Source organism: Staurois parvus, unplaced genomic scaffold (genome assembly GCF_062004578.1).
Source record: "Staurois parvus isolate SC_StPar_1 unplaced genomic scaffold, SC_StPar_1.0 ptg000397l, whole genome shotgun sequence".
Classification (NCBI taxonomy): domain Eukaryota; kingdom Metazoa; phylum Chordata; class Amphibia; order Anura; family Ranidae; genus Staurois; species Staurois parvus.
Genome location: NW_028318193.1, coordinates 469,499 through 492,853, shown reverse-complemented (window position 1 = coordinate 492,853; position 23,355 = coordinate 469,499). Strand labels below are relative to the sequence as shown.

Genomic DNA, 23,355 nt, shown 5'->3' with positions numbered 1-23,355 from the left:
AAAAAAAGATAAATCACTCATCATTATTGCATTTTAAGTCATGAAGGTATTTACAATGTAAGGAAGGCAAATGCAGAAAGTTTTTTTGATCTATGTACCTTATTTTACTCTACAGAGACACCAGAAAAGAAACTGGAAAAAGTGTCTGCAGAACCCAAAAGAGGTACTCACTCATCACAATTGCATTTGTAAGGTATCAAATAATTATTTGTGAGTAAACACAGAGAAGAAAGTAGAAAAGGTATCTGTGGAACCCAAAAAATTTAAATAACTCTTTAATACTTTTAGGTTAGGAAGGTGGTTTTAACGTGAGGGATGTAAATACTGAAAGATAGTTTGAAATATTTAAACTTATTTTACTATATAGAGGCTCCAGAGAAGAAACTGGAAAAAGTACCTGCAGAACCCCAAAAAGGTAATTACTCAGTATTGCATTAGTAAGTTATTAAGGTTTTTATAATAAAGGAGAGATTAACACATAAAAACTATTTTGCACTATTAATCCTTATTTTACTATGCAGAGATTCCAGAGAAGAAACCAGAAAAAGTACCTGAGGAACCCAAAAAAGGTAATCACTCATCAGTATAGCATTTGTAATGTATAACAAATTATTTGTGAGTAAACATGGAAAAGAAACTAGAAAAGGTGTCTGTGGAAACCAAAAAAATGTAAATAACTCTTAATACTTGTAGGCTGGGAAGGTGGTTATAATGTGAGAGAAATAAACACAGAAAGATATTTTGAACCATTGCCCCTTATTTTACTATATAGAGGCACCAGAGAAGAAACTGAAAAAAATATCTGAGGAACCAAAAAAAGGTAATCATTCATCAGTATTGTATCAGTAAGTTGTTAAGGTAATCACTCATTCGTATTCCATTTGTAAAATGTAAAGGTGGTTATAATATGATTGGGGTAAATGCAGAAAGATGTTTTGAACTATGGCATCTTATTATATTATTCAGAAATACCAGAGAAGGAATTAGAAAAGATATCTGTGGAACTCAAAAAAGGTAAATCACTTATTTATTTCTAAGCGATGAAGGTGATTATAATGTGAGTGGAGTAAATGCAGAAAGATATTTTGAACTAATATACCCAATTTTACTATACAGAAGCACCAGAGACGAAATTAGAAAAGGTGTCTGAAGAACCCAAAAAAGGTAAATCACTTATTTATTTTTAAGTGATGAAGGTGATTATAATGTGAGCGGAGTAAACGTAGAAAGATATTTTGAACTGCTACACCCTATTTTACTATACAGAGGCACCAAAGAAGAAATTAGAAAAAGTACCTGAAGAACCCAAAAAAGGTAATCACTAATCAGTATTTTTTGTTAAAGTGTTACTAAACCCATGACCCTGCATTCACTATATCTGGTCTCCCACAGTATACACAACAGGGAAATGCAATTATTTTAGTAAATATAAACTACTTTTTTTCTACCTTTTCTCATCAGCAGTATATAACTGTCTTGTGACTTATATCAGTATCCAGCTGAGCACTGGTTAAAGCTTGTAGGAAGAGTTTTTATTCTCCTCTGACTGTCCTATGAGGCTGCATAACCCCTGATCCTCTGTCCAGACAGTGCCGAATGGCCCTGTGCTGATCACATGCACCCTCCCAAAGAAAAAAAAAACTCTCTAACCATACACACTTAACTGAGCATGTGCAGAGTGACTCCTAGAGCTCACAGACAAAAGACAGGACCAAACAGCTTTTTTATACAATGTGAAGGATTAACGCCTTAGGTTCCATAGTGAGTATAACAAGCATGCTTTACTGCATATACAGACTGATTTTACTGTTGTGGGTTTAGTAAGACTTTAATGTTAAAAGGTAGACATAATTTGAGCAAGGTAAACATAGAAGAATATTTTAAACCAGGTATCACTAAAAATGGCGGACCAGGGTCCGTATGCAGAGCAAGTCACTGTCCCATCCAGACCAATGCGGCCCCCCCATTTTGGATCTCCTTTTCCCCAGCTGTCTCGTGGTCATCCTCACAGAGCTGACAGAGGGAGTCAGGACAGTTTTGGATGGAGGGCGGGAGTGCCTGAGGTTAACAAACAGGTGATTGGTTGCTAGGATGAAGGGCAGTCCTAGCCATCAATCACTGTCTGTGTAAGGTAGGACAGTGGGGGGAAGTGAAGTTAAATGGGTTAAGGACATTAGTGTGAAGGGGGGCTGATGTGAAAAGGAGGTGAGGACTGAATGTGGGGGGGGGCTGAAGACTGAATGTGGGGGGCTGAGAACAGTAATGTGGGGGGACTGAGGACAGTAGTATGGGGGGGTTGAGGATATTAAACTTAAAGTGCAGGAGCTGGGGCCTGAAATATGAGGGGCTAGAGGCTGTGATTTGGGGGGCTGAGAGCATTAAAGTGAGGAGGGGGGCGCTGAGGACAATAATGTGGGGGGCTAAGGAATGAGGTGTGTGGAGGCTGAGGATATTAAAATTGGGGGCTGAGAACTGTAATGTGGGGTGGCTGAGGACAGTAACATGAGGGGGGCTGAGAACAAAAACATGGGGGACTGAAGACAGTAATGTGGGGGGGGGGGCTGTGGACAGTAATGTGAGGGCTGAGGACAGTAAAGTTGGGGGGCTATAGACAGTAACGTAGGGGGGTCTGAGGACAGTAATGTGGGGAGATGATGTAAAAAGTGGAAGATTGCTCTGCAGTGAAGGGGAGAGTACTGTTGGGGGGGGGGGTTGATGTCCAGGAAGTGCGAGAACACTACTGTGAAAGAAGTGGAGGGGAGTGATTTAAAAGGGGGAGCTGAGGACACTCATCAAAAGGGGATCTTGCTGTGAACAAGGAGGGAACTGTGATGTACAGTGGGGATTGAGGAGAGTGATGTAAGAACAGACTCAGATCTGTACATGTGCATGCACACATTGTGGGTAGGTCAGCCCATTCATTTTAATGGGCTGCGCTACCCGCAAGGAACACGAAGAAGTCCCTGACCCTTTTGTTTTTCAAAATTGCAATGAAGCAACACGTGGTTTGGCACACATGAAAATGCATTGCAGGTGCCTACAGGAGATTTGGACCCCTGATGCATAGAAATGTTACTGCCTGGACCTCGGTGAATTTTAATTCTATACCCCTGTTTTAAACTATTACAGCCTATTTTACTATATAGAGATGCCAGAGAAGAAATTAGAAAAATTACCAGTAGAACCCAAAAAAGGTATTCACTAATTAAAATTGCCTTGTTAATATGAAAAGGTAGATATAATGTAAGGAAAATGTAAACAGGCAAACACTTTTGAACTATTGCACCTAATTTTACTATGTAGAGACACCAGAGAAGAAACTAGAAAAGGTTTCTGTGGAATCTAAAAAAGGTGAATCACTCATAGTACTTGAAAGTTCTGAAGGTGGTTACAATGTGAGTAGAGTAAATGCAGAAATATATTTTGAACTATTATTCCTTATATTACTATACAGAGAGTCCAGAGAAGAAACAGGAGATGTTACCAGCTGAACCTAAAAAAGGTAATCACTCATCAATATTAGATTGGTAATATGTAATCATGTAGTCATGATGTAAGTGAAGTAACACAGAAAGATATTTTGAACTATTACACTTTATTTTACTATGCAGAAGCACCAGAAAAGAAACTGGAAAAGGAATCTGTGGAACCCAAAAAAGGTAAATCATTCATAGTACTTGGTAATCACTCATCAGTATTAGATTGGAAATATGTAAAGGTAGTCATGATGCAAGTGAAGTAACACAGAAAAATATTTTGAACTATTCCACTTTATTTTACTATGCAGAAGCACCAGAAAAGAAACTGGAAAAGGAATCTGTGGAACCCAAAAAAGGTAAATCATTCATAGTACTTGTAAGTCGTGAAGTTGAAGGTAGTTATAATGTGAGTGGTGTAAATTCAGAAAGATATTTTCAACTGTTACACCTTTTTTTACTATACAGAGACACCAGAGAAGAAACTAGATAAGATATCTGTGGAACCCCGAAAAGGTACTGTACATTGTTTATAGTGCTTGTACTTCATAAGGGTGTGATAATAATCTGGGTGTGATAAGTGCAAAATGATATCTTGAACTATTACACCTTATTTTACTATACAGAGACACCATCAAAGAAATTAGAAATGGTGTCTGCAGAACCCAAAACAGGTAATTGTTTATGGTACTAGTAAATCGTTTAGGTGTGGTATAAAGTGAGTGGGGGCAAAGGAAAATATATTTTGAACTATGTTGTGGTGGTTTATGTAAGGATATATATTATTTATAAAGGGCGTGTCCCTTTCCCTTAGATGAAATATTACAGTGCCTCCAGCCGTTAAAATACGGCAAATATTTAGTAAACCAATAATTTGGACACCTTGATAATTTGATCACCACTTATTATTATACCTTGAATTCTTTTAGCCAATATGATTTCGTACCATACACACAAAATTTGCCTTATAATAGATAAATATAAAAATTTATTTATGTACAAAAATTATATATATATTAACACAAAACACAAAAGACTGGTGATAAATGAATATTGGTACACACAATCAAAGATATATCCTACCAATGTAAGACACACTAATCAAGTTTCTAACTAATTACATCAATCACAAATTTTTTATGATATGATTATTTATTAAATTTATTAATAATTAATAATTTCGAATATCTCAAAGGTTATATTCTCGCATGCCGTGGCCATAGGCTTGCAAGAAGTAAGCCCTTGATATGTGATACTCTGGTTATTAATATTCAATAAATTATGAAATATGGAAAAATTTATAATATGGCAATAAACAATTTTTAACAGTAACACAGTATCTGACTACATATATCTAACTATCCAATATTGTTGTAATACACTACGGTAATTTTTATGATTCTACACAACAGAGGAAATAATTAATACAACATCAAATAAACATCTCACCACACCCGGACGTCAGACTAGGCAACTCTCCCGTGGATTTAGCTGGCAGTGGAACGCCTTTAGACTGATATATAGGCAAGTGATAGATTCAATAGGGGAGAATGTAGTAAGTTATAAGTTTAGAGGTTTAAAGTTTTAGGAAGTTTGAAAAGATGGAAGAGTAGTTATTTCAGCAGAGATCTTCTTCAGATGTCAGGTCTTTCCATGAGGTCTTATGAGGGTTCTTCATTTCATCAGGTTTTTTTTTTGTTACAGCACATGGGCTTTTTATATCCACTAGTCCATTGTTCTAAGATACCTTCCCACCAGGCTTCCTGATTGGCTAGTTGAGAAATGTGTGTACATAAGCTATTTCTCACCTGCCCGCCAGGTGGCGGTCATGTATCACAGAACAATGTGAGCATTTGAGATGACTCATACCTTGGGTGAAATCTTCAGGTAATTTCAGGAATAAAATATACAGCACTTTCCAGATATAGCAGTGATCATACCTATGATATTCTAAATAGGGACCATGGAATATAGGTGTATATTCGGTTATTCCTCCTTGAAGTATCATCCTGTTTGTTTCCTGATAAGACATGTAACTAATGCTAGTTTATAATACATCTTACTTCCCATCATCTCAATACTCAAGTTAGTGATATATAGTTCCCATTGCTGAGTATTTAGTGGTGTTTAAAGTCTATGACATCTTATTTATAATCTGTTTTTGTAGTACATTTTTGTAATGATATACAGTGAACTTTTAAACTTAAATGTCCTGAATTTCACCCCTTGGTTTCAGCATCAACATTCCCTCCGTGTAGGGAAAAAACTCTCTATTTGCATGGCCCTTGTATTGGGCTTATGGTAAACAATTGTTAATGCTTTCACCCTTGGTGAACAATAGTATATGGTAATAGTTTCAGAGGTCTGTTGGTTCATCACACTCTACAAGGTTTGGGTAAGCTCTCAGACAATCAGTTTGGTTCCTCTATTGTCATGTCCAGACCTTGTATATGTTTACCTGCTTATTGAAGTCTGAATGATGGTGTTTGATCACCTGTAGAACTTTAAAATAGTATTGTCTCTAGGAGGAAAGAAAAACAATCCCTTTACCCATTACATTTCTCTAGCTAGATGGTTCAACCAAGACAAAATTAACTCTTAGCATCCGGTTCTGCTGAGCTGTTTGCTATATAACATTATGTCTTGATAAAAGTCATATTTTTGACATGATTCCAAAAGCCCACAACAAAATCCCCCTTTGTTTGGGGTACAGGCACGTGTATAGGGGTGTCTGTGTCGCAAAACATGAGTGGGGCTTTTGGCTAGAGTGATTGTTCGTCTTCTCCGGTGAAGTGAATGAAATAAAAAAAATAAAATTTTTTTTTTTTTTTTTTTTTATAATAAAATGGCAGCGGTGATGCTGGTTGGTCCTCAACTTGACTCGGCGTCTTTAGATGGACACTTCCGATGACGATCCTGGTCTTGTGATGAGGCCGGCCTGGCCTGGCACATCCACCTTGGGGTCCATGGGTCCTCCGCACGACAGGTCTCTTAGACGGTCTCCTAGGCGGGTCTTTTCCTCTGGACTGGCCCTTGGTGGCCTGGGACATCAGGTTATCGTCTCCGGATCGATCTCTGGCATCTGGTCTTTCCCACAGGACATTATAGCTTCCTTCTAGGGTCCGGTCATTGACACCTCCGATCGCCGGTCTGGTCATAGTCTGGGCCTTCCTTTCTAAATTATTAAAATGAACAGTTTAAGTATGGGATATACATAAAATTATGTTACTGGATCCTGTAAGGCAAAAGATGAATTATATGTTTAAAGGAAATTTAATAATGATCTCAATATCTCCAGATAGGAATTGGTGGGTTCAGTCTTCCAACAACTGCAATTGAGACTTCGGATGGCAAGCACGTAATTGATTGATGTGCACCCATCTATCACTGATTTCACCGTACCGGGTAACCTGCAATTTATATGCGACCGGAGAGATTTTATCAATGATAGAGAACGGACCTTTCCAAGATGGAAGGAATTTCCGTTCCTTGATCTGGTCTCTTGCAAAGTTGTATAGATAGACCTTGTCACCAATCTCATATTCCTTCTTGGAGGTTTTGAGATCATAGTATGTCTTAGCACTAGTTGCAGCTCTTTCCAAATTTCGCTGGGCAAAGGCAAAAGCATATTGCAGATGTTTACGTAAATCCTCTATGTACTGGTGTGTGGTGGTAGCATTGATCAGATTTTGATCTGTAGTGCGATACAATAAGTGCTGGGGCAGTACCATCCGTCTACCTGTCATCAGTTCAAAAGATGACATTTTTGTAACTGTATTCGGAGTAGCCCTCAACGCCATCAGGACCAGCGGGAGCTTGACATCCCAATCTTTACCTGTTTCCTTAACAAATTTCTTAAGGACGTTAACGATGGTCTGATTGTATCGTTCTACACCACCACTAGAGGCTGGCCGATAGGCGATATGCAATTTCCTTTTAACCCCCAAAATTTTCCACAATTTGGCCATCACTTCGCTAGTGAAGTGCGATCCTCTATCAGACTCTATCCTCTGAGGTAAACCAAAACGAGAAAATACATGATTTATTAGCAATGCAGCACATGTCTCGGAGCTGTTATTTGGTGCTGGTATACATTCGACATACTTGGTGAATAAACATGTAACTGTTAACATATACCGATTTCCTCGTGAAGATTTTGTTACTGGCCCAATAAAATCCATCTGAAGGTCTGACCAAGGCATACATATCCCCCTCTTCTGGAGAGGTGCTCTGTGAGTTGGCTTGGTAGGTTGAAATTGGGGACATATTAGGCAACCTTGGCAGTACTCCTTCACATCACGCAACATATGAGGCCAGTAGGCATAATCCCGCAGGATCTCATACGTGATCTTCTCTCCACGATGACCGGAAGTGGGAGCATCATGGGCATGCTGTAGCATCAAACCTCTAAATTTAAGTGGGACGACCCATTGTTGTACGCCACCCTTTGAGGTTCGTATCAACAATCCCTGGTATAAAGAGAATTGGGATTTGGATTTCATTAAGATACGTAAATCCTCCTTCCCACTACATACTTCCTTATTTATGGGATTTTGGTTGGGATCTTCCATATGACTATAAAACAAGCCAATTATTGGGTCTTCTTTTTGGGCAGTAATTAAATCCTCACTAGGAGAATCGTGACTCCACTGTATTGCATTTGGATCACCAGCTGTTCTGGCCTGTTGCCTGGTGACAGCTTCAACCTGTACGGTACCTAAAAATTGATCAATGTCTAACAGTTCACCGGTGATTGCCCCTTCCTTGGCTAGAGAATCGGCCAGATCGTTCCCTTCTTTCTCGGCACCTAGAACCTTGGAGTGGCCTTTGGTCTTCTTGAAGTGCAGGGTGAGATCATTGAACCTTACCAGTTCATCGATGTGACAAAAGAGCTTACCATGTTTCACGGGTTTGTGATTACTCTTGGTCATGTTGTTTCGCTTCCACCTAGGAAAATACTCCACAAAACTATTCCTGACATAATTGGAATCGGTTATGATGGCACACTCTTTAATGTTGAACTCTATAGCCATCTCAACTGCTCTAAGGATTGCAGTAAGTTCAGCAACCTGACTGCTTTTTTGTCCAAGTTTGTATCCCACAGAAATTGGGGTGACACCTTGGGTCCAAACGATTCCAATACCTGCCACTAGTTGGAGCTGTTCCCCATCCTTGTGATGAAAAGCACAACCATCCACATACACACACGGCAGCTGTTTACAGTATTCTTCATCGTAAACCTTGTAGGGAGAGAACAGTTGTTCTTCCAGAAAGTCAGTGTCCGGGGCCTCCATAGCAGGCGTAGTTGCGGAACAATCATGGAGCTCGGCTAGGCCCTGGGCTACTGGACTTTCCTTGTTCTGTTTGTACCGAATTTCAAGAGGCCACCCTTGCAAAGACAAAGTCCAAGCAGTGATGCGGCTATTAGACACATTTCCTCCCTTGATACGTTCACTCTTTAAATACTGTAAAGGCTGGTGTGCCGTTTCAACAATGATTCTCTCTCCCTGAATGTAACTGCGGAAATTCTGTAATGCCCACACGGTGGACAATAGAGCTTTTTCACAGTCACTGAACTTTACTTCAACCGGGGACAAAGTTTTACTGGCATAGGCAATCACCTTACTGACATCATCACGTTTCTGGTAAAGAACAGAACTCATACTTACCTGCGTAAACCCTGTCTCTAGATAGAAATTTTTACCCCCTTCGGGATATCCGAGACACGGCGCTTGTGTGAGACGTTCCTTTAATTCCTTCATGGCGTCCTCCTGTTTCTTACCCCACGACCATTCGACATCCTTCTTCAGTAGGTGAAGCAGTGGCTTGCTTATCTCGGCGTAATTATCAATAAACTTACGCGAGTAGTTTACCATACCTAGGAAGGATCTCAATTCTTTAAGGTTAGTAGGGACTTTACAGTTCAGAACCGCCTCAACTTTCTTCTTTTGTGGGTTCAAACCTTCAGCAGTAACTTCATGGCCTAGGAAGTTTACCTTCGTGCGACACCACTGGGCTTTTTGTAAGGACAGTTTTACTCCTGCTGCTTTTAATTGGCCCAGGACATGCCGAAGTTCTGTAATGTGTTTGGCCATATCAGTACTTTTGATCAGGATATCGTCCACATATGCCAACGTCCCCCTTTCGAAGGCGTCTGGCATGGCCTTGTGCATGAACACAGCAAATTCATGTCCGGAATTTATGAATCCGAAAGGCATTCTCACCCAACAATATTGTCGATTCCCAAAACTGAAGGCCAGTTTGTATTGGTCTTCCTCACTCACCTTTATGGTCCAATACCCCTGTGCACAATCCAAGGCTGTGAAAACTTGGGATCCTTGGAGCTGGGCGAGACACTGGTCTATGTATGGGACCGGCCATCCTGACATGTACACACGTTTGTTCAGCTGACGGAGATCAGCGCATAAACGCCATTGTCCATTGGGTTTTAAAATACCCAGGATCGGGTGGTTGTAGGAGCTGTGGATGGGCCTAATTATACCCCTTTCATGTAACTTCCTGATAATCTCAGCTAGAGATTCATAGGAAGCTAATGGTAACCTATACTGTCTTACGAATACTGGTGGGGCATCTGGATCTGTTTGGATCCTAGCGATGTGTAGGTCAGTAGTCCCACAATCGTAAGAATCCTTGGCAAAGATCTCTTGGAATTCAAGGAGAAGCTCTCGGAGCAATTGTCGGTCGAGATCACTGGCACACGCGTCGGCGAGGGCCACCATCTCTTCCACTAACTCCTTGAATCCAGGAAAGCTTTCCGGCTGACCTATCTCATATGCCTCTTCAAGTTTCGTGGTGAGGTCATTGGGTATGTGATGTGTGTGTGTGTTCTCCTGCCATCCAGGTTCTTTGGGGTACTCTTGTTCTTTGATTGGGTGATCAAAGACAATTGATGTCTCTTCGACTCGACAGGTGCCATCTTTAGAATCGAATGGATAAATGGACTCTATGGTGAAAATACCCTCTGGTAGTGAATGGAATGTTTGTTCAATTAATTGTTCCTCCGACAAATATTCATCGGGGATGAGTCCAATCACCTGGTTAGTAACCCCAAAGGTATAATATTCAGTCTCTACCGCTAGACCAATAAGGGTCTCTTTGGGTAAGACGATGTCCTGATTGGACAGATTATGTATGTAAATGTACATCGGGGATTGATGTGTGTTGACTAGGGGCGTGTGTGTAATGTTCAGTCCCTCCCCCTGCATTTTATGGGAGAGGCATACTAATGCATCTGACCCCTTCAGTCTATGTCCCTTTTTAACTTGGATGGGGAGTATGAAATTATTTATGCCCTTAGGAATTGTAATCTTTTGGGCTACCTGGACTTCAACAGCATAAGGCATCTGTTGCTGGGATTTTAAAGCTAAGTCCAGATTTTGGTATTTTTCGGGGTCCCCCTTTAGTCGACTCCATAAACAGTCATTAATTAGGTCGACTTGCATTGCAAAGCGATGTAATACATCGTTGCCAAAATAAATTTTAGTTTGGGGATTATCCAAGACTAGGAACACATGGGTGGCTGTTTTGTTTCCTACAGTGACGTTTAAGAGACACCTAGCCATTGAATTGTGATCATCAGAGTCATCAAGGGAGTCTGAAATCCAATGACGCTGAGGTGTGGAGAAACGGATCATTTCCATTTCGGTCAGGTGTTTTATCAGCCCATGGCTTACAAAGCTGTGTTCCTGTCTCAAATCTAGTTTGGCATATTTTGACCTATTAAGACCATTTATCCGGATGGGGATAAACAAGTCGCTGTTAACCCTTTCAATACCTGTCAAGAATTGGGTGTGATCTCCCCCTTTTCTTGGTTTATCCTCCTGATGAAAAGATATCGTAAGGATGTCATCTTGGAGGGAAATATCTTTGATTTTATCTTGGGGAATTCTAAAAATGTGTTCCTCATCTCTTCTGATAGGGTTATGGTCATCAGGTTTGATAACCGTTACATCAGGAAGTTGGCTGTTCCTGAAATGGATTTCTAATGATCCAGGCCTTTCTTCCACCAGGTGGCAGTGTTGTCGGGAATGGGGAGTTTTAAGTTTCCCATATTTAATCGGGGTATTTACCTGTGACCACAGCACTTGGTTCACACAATCAACTATGGTGTTCAGCCTTTTTAGGAAGTCCATCCCAATTATCATGTGGTGCTGTGATATGCTAGCAATGATGATGGGGTGTCTCAGTTCCTTATTACCCAGTTTCAGTTTAAGCCAGGCGGTACCCATGACTTGTAAAGGGTCTCCACCTACACCAATCAATGAGCTGTCAAAACTTTTAAGTCTTGGCTTGGTGGGCATGACATTCGCCACTTTGTCAAAATGCTCCTGTGACATGATGGTTGCTTGGGATCCAGTGTCTATTAAGCCGACAATCGAAAGATCACTGGCATCCTGCACCTGCACCGTGGCATAATATCTCCCATCAGATTCAGTCAGCTCACACATGAAATTGGTGTGGTTGAAGATCTGTGGGCCCTTCAATAACCTATGACTGGCTCTTATCTCACCGCATGTGGTGGACACATTACCCTTATCCTCCCTGGTGGGATTCTTGGACTGTCTCAAGACAGAAGCACAACTAGAAGTTGGTGCTCCGTCTGGCTTGTCAATCCCGACGACTTCCGATGCCGCGACTATATTAGGGGCAATAGATGGACACTGAAAAACAGGAGAATCATTAATAACCAACAAATGGTCCCCCCTTGCCTGAGAACTAGCTTCTCCATTAGTAGGCGTGTCAGGGACGGGGCACACATCTCCTGTCATTTGACTCAGTGTCCTCCCCTGTTGGTTTAAGGCTTGGTTGCCTGTTAATTCTGTGACCCTTGGTTGGTCACAGGAGCTGCTCCTAAAAAAGGATTGGATGGAAATTGAGTGACAAGCCTGTCCATCTGTTCAGCCATTTTGCTGACCTGTGCCTCTATTTGTCCAATACGCTCAGAGGAGTCATTCCGTTGATTCTCCCTCTTCTTATACTTGCGCTTGTATTTTGGACGAGACTGGTAATGAGACTCAGAGTCAGAACTACTGCTCTGGTCCCGACGCCATTGTTCTCTCTGAGGTTTTGGGGTCTCCCTGTTATTAAAGGGAGCCTGGGGTACTGTATCCCCCCTTTGAGCCTGAGGGTGTTCTTGGCGTGGAGGAAATCTTTGGAAATCGGAGTTTTTATTAAAATTGGGATTCTTATTGTAATTATGGTTCCTGTTGAAATTGGGGTTCCCATAAAAATTCCCATGTTGGTTTTGGCGAGGATAATAGAACCTCTGAGGATACCATTGCCTCCTTTGATTTTCATCACTGTACTGGCCCTTACCATACTTTTTATTCTTCTCACTTCCACTACCGTAGTTCCCTGGCTTTTGCCTATCCTTTCTCACCCACTGGTTTTGGGGTGCAAAGTTATGGACCTCCTTCACTTGCTGGGCTTGAGGTACAAATCTAGGGGAACCATTGGTTTTACCCCCACGGACTACTTCCGCATATGATTTCTTCTCTGCCTGCACATTTGGATTTGGAGGGGAAACGGTAGTGGCTGCTACTATCTTGGGGCTATTTTTAGGTTCTCTTTTTATCCCGCCCTCACTGGACTGTTGGATCGAGAATAAATAGTCACTCTCTCTCACCAACCAATCAAGAGAGCATCCCTTTCTGTAATCCTTTGCAAGTCCCAATTTTATGTAAGCAGGTAATGCTTCATAGAATAGTGTCTTGAATTCTGGCTGGTTAGGATTGGGATCCTTTTCAGCCAGGAAATAGGCATTTCTGAGGACAGCCAGAAATTCTGCAGGGCTTTGGTGAGGACCACACTTTAAATTGTAGGCCGCAGCCTTGGCAGAGGTTACAGTTTTATAAGGCCCAAATTCCATGTGGCACTTATGTTTAACCTCTCTCCAGGACTGATTGGAATAGGCCCTCAAGGTCTCAAAGAATTGCCGGTATTTCTCCTCAAACACCCATGGCAGCAATTCTATTTTGGTGTGGTCATCTCTAATGCCCAGAATCTCTAACGTCTGTTCATATGTTTTCATGTGTTCGGTGATTTCAAGGGACCCTTTCTTAGAAAACATAGGAACAGTGTCCTTCAGGAACTTAATGACCTTTGGGGTGTCATATCTCCTGAATGACCCCTGGGATTTCCCTTCCTGCCTATATGAAACCTCATATTTTTCCTCAGAGCGCTCTGGAGTGTATCTTGAAAGCCTAGGAGGTGACCTATATTCTGACCCTGACTCACTATCAGATACTTCGCTGTGATGCGGGTATCTCCGCTCATCAGCCTCTGGCTTGACTGGGTTGGTCCGTCTTTGGACCCCAGAATTTATTTGGGCCGTCAACCTTATAATCTGCTCCTCCAGAGTTTTCTGCTCAGATTTTATCAAGGTAAGTTCTGACTGGTCATGCTTATCCCCTGGGTGAACTTTAATTTTGACAGGAGATAACCTCTCTGATCTGAAGTACTCCACCTCATCTTTTAAGTCCTGATACTTCTTCTGAAGTTGTTTTAATTCCTGAAAGTTTCTTTCATATAGGTCCTGAGCACTTCGAAAGTCTCCGACCAATCTATCATAATGTTTCTCGGATTCGTCTAAACGAACACCGGCATGACCAAGCTTCCCTTTCAAAGACTCAATGTCCTGATTTTTGCTTTCTAACAAGAGGCGGGCCTCTGACAACTCTTCCCTTAGAGTCTTGGTCTGCTGGGCAGCTCCAGCGGTCATGAACCATAACATGGGCCAAGCTTCTAGGAGAAGTCTGTCACGGCCTCTATCACTTTCTGCTCCAGCAAATGCCATTAAAAACCCAACAACCTGGCCCTTTTGGTTGAACAGGTCCTCAAAGGTATTCATGGCCTGCTCTTTCTCTTCATCCACAAATTCATTATTGCTATCCCCCAAATTCAATCTCTTGCGGAGATAATTTATTACTTCATTTTCAACATACTTCTGCCAAGCACCGGCAGCTTTCCGAGCTGGCTTCATAACTTCCTGCTCAATGCCTTGAGCCGCCATATTTTCCTCGTTATGCTTGGAAGAGGTGGATCCGTGATTACTGGATGCCATTTTGATACCAAATATATGTTTGACAACGTGTACAAATATACAATCACCAGTGCGTTTTGTGTTATGGTACGATTTCTATGGATCTCAGCAGTGCCTCCAAATTTATGTTGTGGTGGTTTATGTAAGGATATATATTATTTATAAAGGGCGTGTCCCTTTCCCTTAGATGAAATATTACAGTGCCTCCAGCCGTTAAAATACGGCAAATATTTAGTAAACCAATAATTTGGACACCTTGATAATTTGATCACCACTTATTATTATACCTTGAATTCTTTTAGCCAATATGATTTCGTACCATACACACAAAATTTGCCTTATAATAGATAAATATAAAAATTTATTTATGTACAAAAATTATATATATATTAACACAAAACACAAAAGACTGGTGATAAATGAATATTGGTACACACAATCAAAGATATATCCTACCAATGTAAGACACACTAATCAAGTTTCTAACTAATTACATCAATCACAAATTTTTTATGATATGATTATTTATTAAATTTATTAATAATTAATAATTTCGAATATCTCAAAGGTTATATTCTCGCATGCCGTGGCCATAGGCTTGCAAGAAGTAAGCCCTTGATATGTGATACTCTGGTTATTAATATTCAATAAATTATGAAATATGGAAAAATTTATAATATGGCAATAAACAATTTTTAACAGTAACACAGTATCTGACTACATATATCTAACTATCCAATATTGTTGTAATACACTACGGTAATTTTTATGATTCTACACAACAGAGGAAATAATTAATACAACATCAAATAAACATCTCACCACACCCGGACGTCAGACTAGGCAACTCTCCCGTGGATTTAGCTGGCAGTGGAACGCCTTTAGACTGATATATAGGCAAGTGATAGATTCAATAGGGGAGAATGTAGTAAGTTATAAGTTTAGAGGTTTAAAGTTTTAGGAAGTTTGAAAAGATGGAAGAGTAGTTATTTCAGCAGAGATCTTCTTCAGATGTCAGGTCTTTCCATGAGGTCTTATGAGGGTTCTTCTTTTTCATCAGGTTTTTTTTTTGTTACAGCACATGGGCTTTTTATATCCACTAGTCCATTGTTCTAAGATACCTTCCCACCAGGCTTCCTGATTGGCTAGTTGAGAAATGTGTGTACATAAGCTATTTCTCACCTGCCCGCCAGGTGGCGGTCATGTATCACAGAACAATGTGAGCATTTGAGATGACTCATACCTTGGGTGAAATCTTCAGGTAATTTCAGGAATAAAATATACAGCACTTTCCAGATATAGCAGTGATCATACCTATGATATTCTAAATAGGGACCATGGAATATAGGTGTATATTCGGTTATTCCTCCTTGAAGTATCATCCTGTTTGTTTCCTGATAAGACATGTAACTAATGCTAGTTTATAATACATCTTACTTCCCATCATCTCAATACTCAAGTTAGTGATATATAGTTCCCATTGCTGAGTATTTAGTGGTGTTTAAAGTCTATGACATCTTATTTATAATCTGTTTTTGTAGTACATTTTTGTAATGATATACAGTGAACTTTTAAACTTAAATGTCCTGAATTTCACCCCTTGGTTTCAGCATCAACATTCCCTCCGTGTAGGGAAAAAACTCTCTATTTGCATGGCCCTTGTATTGGGCTTATGGTAAACAATTGTTAATGCTTTCACCCTTGGTGAACAATAGTATATGGTAATAGTTTCAGAGGTCTGTTGGTTCATCACACTCTACAAGGTTTGGGTAAGCTCTCAGACAATCAGTTTGGTTCCTCTATTGTCATGTCCAGACCTTGTATATGTTTACCTGCTTATTGAAGTCTGAATGATGGTGTTTGATCACCTGTAGAACTTTAAAATAGTATTGTCTCTAGGAGGAAAGAAAAACAATCCCTTTACCCATTACATTTCTCTAGCTAGATGGTTCAACCAAGACAAAATTAACTCTTAGCATCCGGTTCTGCTGAGCTGTTTGCTATATAACATTATGTCTTGATAAAAGTCATATTTTTGACATGATTCCAAAAGCCCACAACAACTATTAAATCTTATTCCTTTTCATATTGTGGCCATGATTTGTGAAAGGGTCATTTGCCTTATCCTCTTTCTTACGTCATATGGGCTACTTTTATTTTTCTGTCCTGATTTTCAAATTTACAGTATAACTTAATGTTTAATTTAAAATACTCAGTCGCACATACTGTTTGAACACTTTGCAGATTGGTAGTGGTCATTTGGAAACCACAGACAACTTGCTTTCATGGCTACTAAGACAGCAGAGGGTTGAGAAACAGAATAGTAAGGGGCTTTCCATAAGGCACATGTTCCTGAGCCTCCATTGGAGCTCCCTACTGTTTCGTTCACAGTGTTGGTCAATCAGCTAAAGTATATTGTGCCTTTTATTTTACCTGCTTACATTAGTAATCAATTGGCCTTATTTATGATAAAAAATGGCTATTATTAGTGAAATTGTTTAGAAAGTACAGCTTGGTACCAAAATCAGAATTGCTTTTTTTTCTTTTTTTACAACTCCCTATTCACTTTTATTGCACTCTACTGGCTTCAGACTTCCAAAACCAGCGGAGGAGCACAATACACATTTGTACAGGTCACCTGTGCTTTTTTTTTTGCAATGATTTTTTATTGAGGTTACACTGTAAAAATACAAAAGGTATAATAGAAAAACAAAACCACAAACAGAAAAATGGGACAACAGCAACTATACACCTCTGACAAGTGTAAAAAGGGTAGGTTTATACATGAGTAAGCAAGTATAAAGGTAGCCCAGTTGCCTATTAAATATTATGATTGGTATTACTTAAGCAGGATATATTACAGTTTTTACCAATCTGTCCATATTTTCCATTACTTAGTAAAGATATCACATTTGGAAGAATTTATTGAAAGTAGGAAATCATAGGTATAGTTTTAATGAACCATAGGAACTACATCATATGGGTTAGGAGTCAGGGTGGACTTCCAATCTCTAAGCACAATAGAGTATGCTGCTAGTAAGATATGTATGACAACAGAGTGGAATCTGTGTGGATAGTTATCAATACTGAGAGGGGCTAAAGCCGGATGAGGGTGTGTTAAAATCCCCGTGATAGCAGAGATTATCTGAAAGATTTGCCTCCACAATCTGGTGAGATTAGGACAATTCCAGAGAATGTGCAGCAAGTGTCCCACTGGACCACAATTTTATCAGCATAGGGAGAAACTGGAGGAATAGAACTTAGGCAACCAGCATGGAGTATAATACCATTGGTTATTTATCTTATGTGCCATTTTCCAATGATTAATGCGTTGGAAAGCAGTTTGCCATTGTAGAAGGGTAAATGTGGTTTGGAGATCTTTCTCCAATTTTAAAATTGCAGATGTTTTGCTAAAGGTAAGTTTATCTTGTAGTAGATCAGTGGATGTATAGGAATGTCATGCTATGGGGTGAGCCATAATTATCGGGACTGAGCTTTTGGCTATAAATTGCAGAATATGGATACAGGTGAATTGCACTGCTCTTGGCAAATTAAAATATTCCACCAGATTCTCCAGGCCCTTGGGACTGGATCCACACAAAAAATCCTCTATTCATGATATATCATAGCTAAATGGAGGCTAGGTAGGAAGAATGGTAATCATTGATTCTAAGGCTTTAAGAGGGAGCTGGACCTCCCCACATCACACACAGTTTTACTATTAAAGACTCTCCACACTAGCAAGGAGGCTTGGGTAGGTAGAGGGAGACCACAGGTCCCATGGTTTCCATAAATCACCAATAAATGACATATATAAGTCAGGTGTTAGTATTAAAGCAGATTCCACCTCTATCTACAATGCACTATCTGCATTTGTAAACCAATATTTAAGTTGGTCCCAATGTATGGCCCAGTAGTAATCCCCAAAATCCACTGGTACTGCACCTCCAATCTTTCTGTGTCAAATTAGTTGGGTGTGGGCACACCACTTTTTTGCCGTTCCATATACAGTGTACATTTCCGTATTAAACTGTATTTACTGACATGGAGCAGGAGTCCAGTAATAGAAGGAACATGGATCACCTCCACTAATTGCTCAGTCATGAGATTAAACATGATAGGGGATAGAGGACGACCCTGCAGAATTCTATTTGAAATACTGAAAGGCTTAGATACCAGACTGCAGGTATAGACCTGGGCTGATAGATTGGAATATAACACCAATATAGAGGAGAAGATGGTTCCCTGAAAGCCAAATTTGGAAAGGGCCATAGTTATGTAAGTCCAATGGACCCAATTGGACACCTTTGCATCAATAGATGCCTGGTTGTGATCTCCTGGTTGTGTTGGAGGCCTGCCTTCCCCTAATAAAGCCCTTTTCATCATGTTGCACCAGAAGTGGCATAATATCCATCAAACGACTGGCCAGCACCTTTGCATAAATTTTCAAAATCATGTTTAGGAGTGAGATTGGACAGAATTCAGCCACTGTTGTGAGGTTTTTGCCAGGTTTTGGCAGTGGTTTAACCACTTGCCCTCCAGCGGTTTTGTCCCCCTTCTTCACCAGGCTATTATTTGTGATACAGCACTGCATTACTTCAACTGACAATTGTGCGGTCATATAATGCTGAACATAAATGAAATTTGTAATTTTTTTTCCCAAAAAAAGATCTTTCTTTTGGTGGCATTTGATCACCTCTGTGTTTTTTATTTTTTGCACTCTAAACAAAAAAAGATCGACAATTTTAAAAAAAGCAATATTTTTGACTTTTTTGCTATAAAACATATCCAGTAAAAAAAATAAAAAAAATAAAATGTCTTCATAAATTTAGGCCAAAATGTATTGTGCTACATGTCTTTGCTAAAAAAAATCCCAATAATTGTATATTAATTGGTTTACGTAAAAGTTATAACATCTACAAATGGCGGTATATACTGTATACTGGAATTTTTATTTACATTTTTTTTATACTAGTTATCATGGTGATCAGCGACTTATAGCAGGACTGAGGAACTTCAGCGGGCATTCTGACACTGGGTGGAAACTGATTAACTGTCACTAACATCCCCAGTGACACTATTAGAGAGTTCAATGCTGTACTGTACTAATAACACTGAGGAGGAAGCAATTAACATCTGGGGTGATCAAAGTGTTAACGGTGTGCTGTGTGTGTGTTTTACATTGTGTGTTTTACAACTCTCTATGCAGAGAGACACAAAGCAGCATGTCCATGCTGACAGAAGAGAAACCTGTGTTGTTTACACAAAGTTCTCTCCCGTCATATATCTTCAGAAAGTGTGGGAAGATGCAGGATGGATATAAATTGTCGAATATCTGAATCAGAGGGCTGGAGTGTTTGGAAATCTTTCTGCAGGTTGTATAATGCACTGTAATGAACAGCAAACACATCCACTATCTCTTAAGGGTTCAGAAATGTTTGTTTAGAGAGAGGGTGGAGCAATGGGAGATCCTAGATTTGGATCTTTGGGCCTTAATTATTTTTGCCAGATATTTCCCTGCCCTATTAGCATTTGCATTTGTGCATAGATTTAAATGGCAAAGATATTTATCAAGTTGTTGATTTATTGTTGAGATAGGAGTTCTCGTACTTTCCCTCCCAGTTTAGTGAATAAGGAAGTCATAGGCTTGGATTTATTTTGTAGTTCTAAGCTGTGGATATCTGAAAGAACTTAACAAACTCAATGAATCAATATGCCTCTTATATATATGCCTTGTGGACATTCTATAGGAGGTAGGGATTTTTTTTTTAAGCAGCATTATGGCCACAGTAAAACCATACCACAGGTTTTTGAAATGAGCCCCTTAGTGTTAGACACAAAACTTTACTGAGGTTTTTGTGATTCCTGATTTAATTAGAATATGATGTTTGTTGCTAACAGAAAAATACCCCCAAATTTTGCGTTTATTTCAGATGGGATACCTATTTGGTCAACGGAGTGAGGTACTAAAACAGGCGTACTGTATAGGCAAGCTGTCAGAATGTGGATTTTATTAGAGCAACCAATCATTGTTAACACATATTCATACATGGGGATTAGTTAATTAAAGGCACTGAGGCTGTTCACTTTGCAAATTAATGTTCACTGGAGACGTGTACATGTGTTTTCTTTGCAAAGTAAATGGTAGTAAATAAGCAGAACCTGTGTTTACTTTGAATACTCAATCATGTGCAAGGGAAAAAAAAACTGGATTTTTACTAGAAAATTATTTGTTTATTAAAATGAACACAGCTTATATCTTGTGGAAAATATACAATAAAACCATTTTGGTTACTATGGGTAAAAAAATCTTTTTCACATTTTTCTCAGTTTCACTATATGTACATCCTTTCACCAAAAAGGATTGTTGGTTTTCCAACATGCAGAAGTTTTGTTATGTGATCAGTATACAAATAACTTATTGTGTTTTTTTCTTTAATATGAAAATCTTTTACACATAATAACCAGATTCTTGATTTTCTAATTTAGAGATACCAGAAAAAAAAGAAGAAAGGGTACCAACAGAGCCAAAAAGAGGTAAGAAAAAAATCAATATTAATTTGGTGCACGATACATATTGAGGTGTTACACATGTGGACGGAGAAGTTGATTTTTTACAATGTACACATTAATATTTTTTCTGTATATATTTTTAATACAATTTCTACACTAATGACACCTAAATCTATGTCTGTACCCTGCAGCACATTCCATCAGTCTCTTCAAAACTAATTTACTAACAGGTCTGGATGTTACATCACTTTCTCAATCTCAATCTATCTAAATCAGAGCTCATAATGTTCCTTCCCCCGTGGGCCCCTTCCCCGACACCAGGGTGCTAGGTGTAATCCTGGACTCTGAACTCTCCTTCCAGCCCCACATCCAACTGCTGTCCAGATCTACAAAATATGCCCCTTCCTAACTAATGACACCACAAAGTTTATAGTCCTCGCCTCAACTATAGCAACTCCTTTTTCATTGGCTTGTGTTTACATCCACCCTTCAGTCAATCATGAATGCTGCTGCCAGACTCATATTATCAACAGTTCAGTGTCTGCTACCCCTCTCTGCCATTCCCTCCACTGGCTTTTACTCACCTAACAAAAATTCAAAATACTAACAACAAAGCCATCCACAACTCGGCTCCCAGCTACATCAATAACCTAGTCCCAAAATACCAACCAACTTGTTTTCTTTATTTCTTCCAAGACTATCTGCTCTTTAGCTCCCTTGTCGCCTCCTCCCTTGCTTACATCCAGGACTTCTCCTATGCCTCTCCCATTCTATGGAACTTCTTACCCCAATCTGCCAGACTATCTCCTACACTGTCCATTTTTAGGTGATCCCTGAAAACCCTCCTCTTCAGAGAAGCCTATCCTACCTCCACCCATCAGCTGTACTTTTATTTTCTTCATCAGCTCATCCTCCACAGTTATTACTGTTTGCATCACTTGACACTCCCTTTTAAATTGTAATATCTAATGAACATAGCCCCTCTGATTCCTCCTGTATTAAATTGTACTGTTTGCCCTCACATTGTCAAGTGCAGTGCAAATCGTTGGTGCTACATAAATTCTGAATCATAATAATATTGATAATAATATTTTAGAAAAGAAACACGGGAAGCTAGTAAAGCCCAAGAAAGGTAACTAAAAAACATCTTATGAATATTAATGAACTAGATTTTTCTGGCCTCCTAAACTAGGAAGTGTGTATTTGGAGATGTCACGCAAAGTCAAATAGTTGGACTTGGAGAAGTACTGAATATTTGTAATGTAATAAAAGACCAAGTCTGGGTTACCCCAAGGCAGCAAACTTGTAAGATGGGTAAAATAATATTACTAGTTAGAATGGTATCAGGAAGAATATAACAGAGGGAACACAATTATTTCACTTTTGTCTGGATAAAGTTTTAAGTAGTTATACATTATTGAACAAATTGCTGATGGACAATTTGATATGCAAATGTGAATAAAAATACTGTATATTATGTGAATAAACAGACCACTTAATATAGAACTTCATAAATGGTCACTTCAGTTCAGTTTTAGGCCGACCACTTCACTTATTGCTACAGATAATCCCTTTACTGAAATCCTTCTACAAGAAATAGCTGATGTTAACCTGATGAAATCATATGGTAAAAGGGAAACAAGAGTATTTTTTTACTCATTTTGAATTATTATTGAAACATTTACATGAAAGTAATTGTGACTTTAAATTTGCTAACTTTCTAAGGATGGTATTTAGTTTACAGATTATCACCCTGCAAGATAATCTATCTAGAATTGTCCTTTTTTTTTTAAATAAATCAAAGCAGAAGAGATTCCTTCTGTTGCAGGTAACATAAAATTATCAATGCTTCCGGGTATGGGGAAGCATATAATCTCCCAGGCTTTATGCAGCACTCAGGCATAATCTCCAGTAGACATGTGCAGTTTTTTCATTCCGAATCGAAATTTGGACACATTTTTCTTTTATTCAGAGATTTGAATGTATCTAAATTTTGAATTACAATAGTAACGAATTTGAACGAATCTGAAATAATTAAACTAAATTTTGGTCAAAATTCGAATCAATTCGAATTCAAAACATATTCGACAACAAATTCAAATTTGAAAACAAGAATAAAATAAATAAAATAGAACAGAAAATAAAGAAATAGAAAAGATTAGTATAGAATAGAAAATAAAATAATAGAATAGAAAATAGAGGAAAAAAGAATAAAATAGAAAATAAAAGAATAGAATGGAATACAGTAGAATACATTAGAGTAAAACAGAACAAAATAGAATAGAAAAATAAGGAATAGAAAAG

The 23,355-nt window shown here is 39.1% G+C and overlaps 1 protein-coding gene across 50 annotated transcripts in view; it reads left to right on the top strand.

The window, feature by feature from the left end:
* Positions 1 to 23,355, top strand: part of TRDN (triadin) — a 974,263-nt gene that overhangs the window by 758,188 nt on the left and 192,720 nt on the right. For 48 of the 50 annotated variants that reach the window (XM_089686429.1, XM_089686384.1, XM_089686382.1 and 45 more), the window contains 12 exons: positions 116 to 163; positions 368 to 415; positions 522 to 569; positions 773 to 820; positions 967 to 1,014; positions 1,117 to 1,164; positions 1,267 to 1,314; positions 3,455 to 3,502; positions 3,612 to 3,659; positions 3,788 to 3,835; positions 3,945 to 3,992; positions 21,028 to 21,075. In XM_089686429.1, the coding sequence (XP_089542555.1) occupies positions 116 to 163; positions 368 to 415; positions 522 to 569; positions 773 to 820; positions 967 to 1,014; positions 1,117 to 1,164; positions 1,267 to 1,314; positions 3,455 to 3,502; positions 3,612 to 3,659; positions 3,788 to 3,835; positions 3,945 to 3,992; positions 21,028 to 21,075 (576 nt within the window). The remainder of the gene's footprint in view (positions 1 to 115; positions 164 to 367; positions 416 to 521; positions 570 to 772; positions 821 to 966; positions 1,015 to 1,116; positions 1,165 to 1,266; positions 1,315 to 3,454; positions 3,503 to 3,611; positions 3,660 to 3,787; positions 3,836 to 3,944; positions 3,993 to 21,027; positions 21,076 to 23,355) is intronic. The other 2 variants (XM_089686420.1, XM_089686419.1) reach the window with 2 other exon arrangements.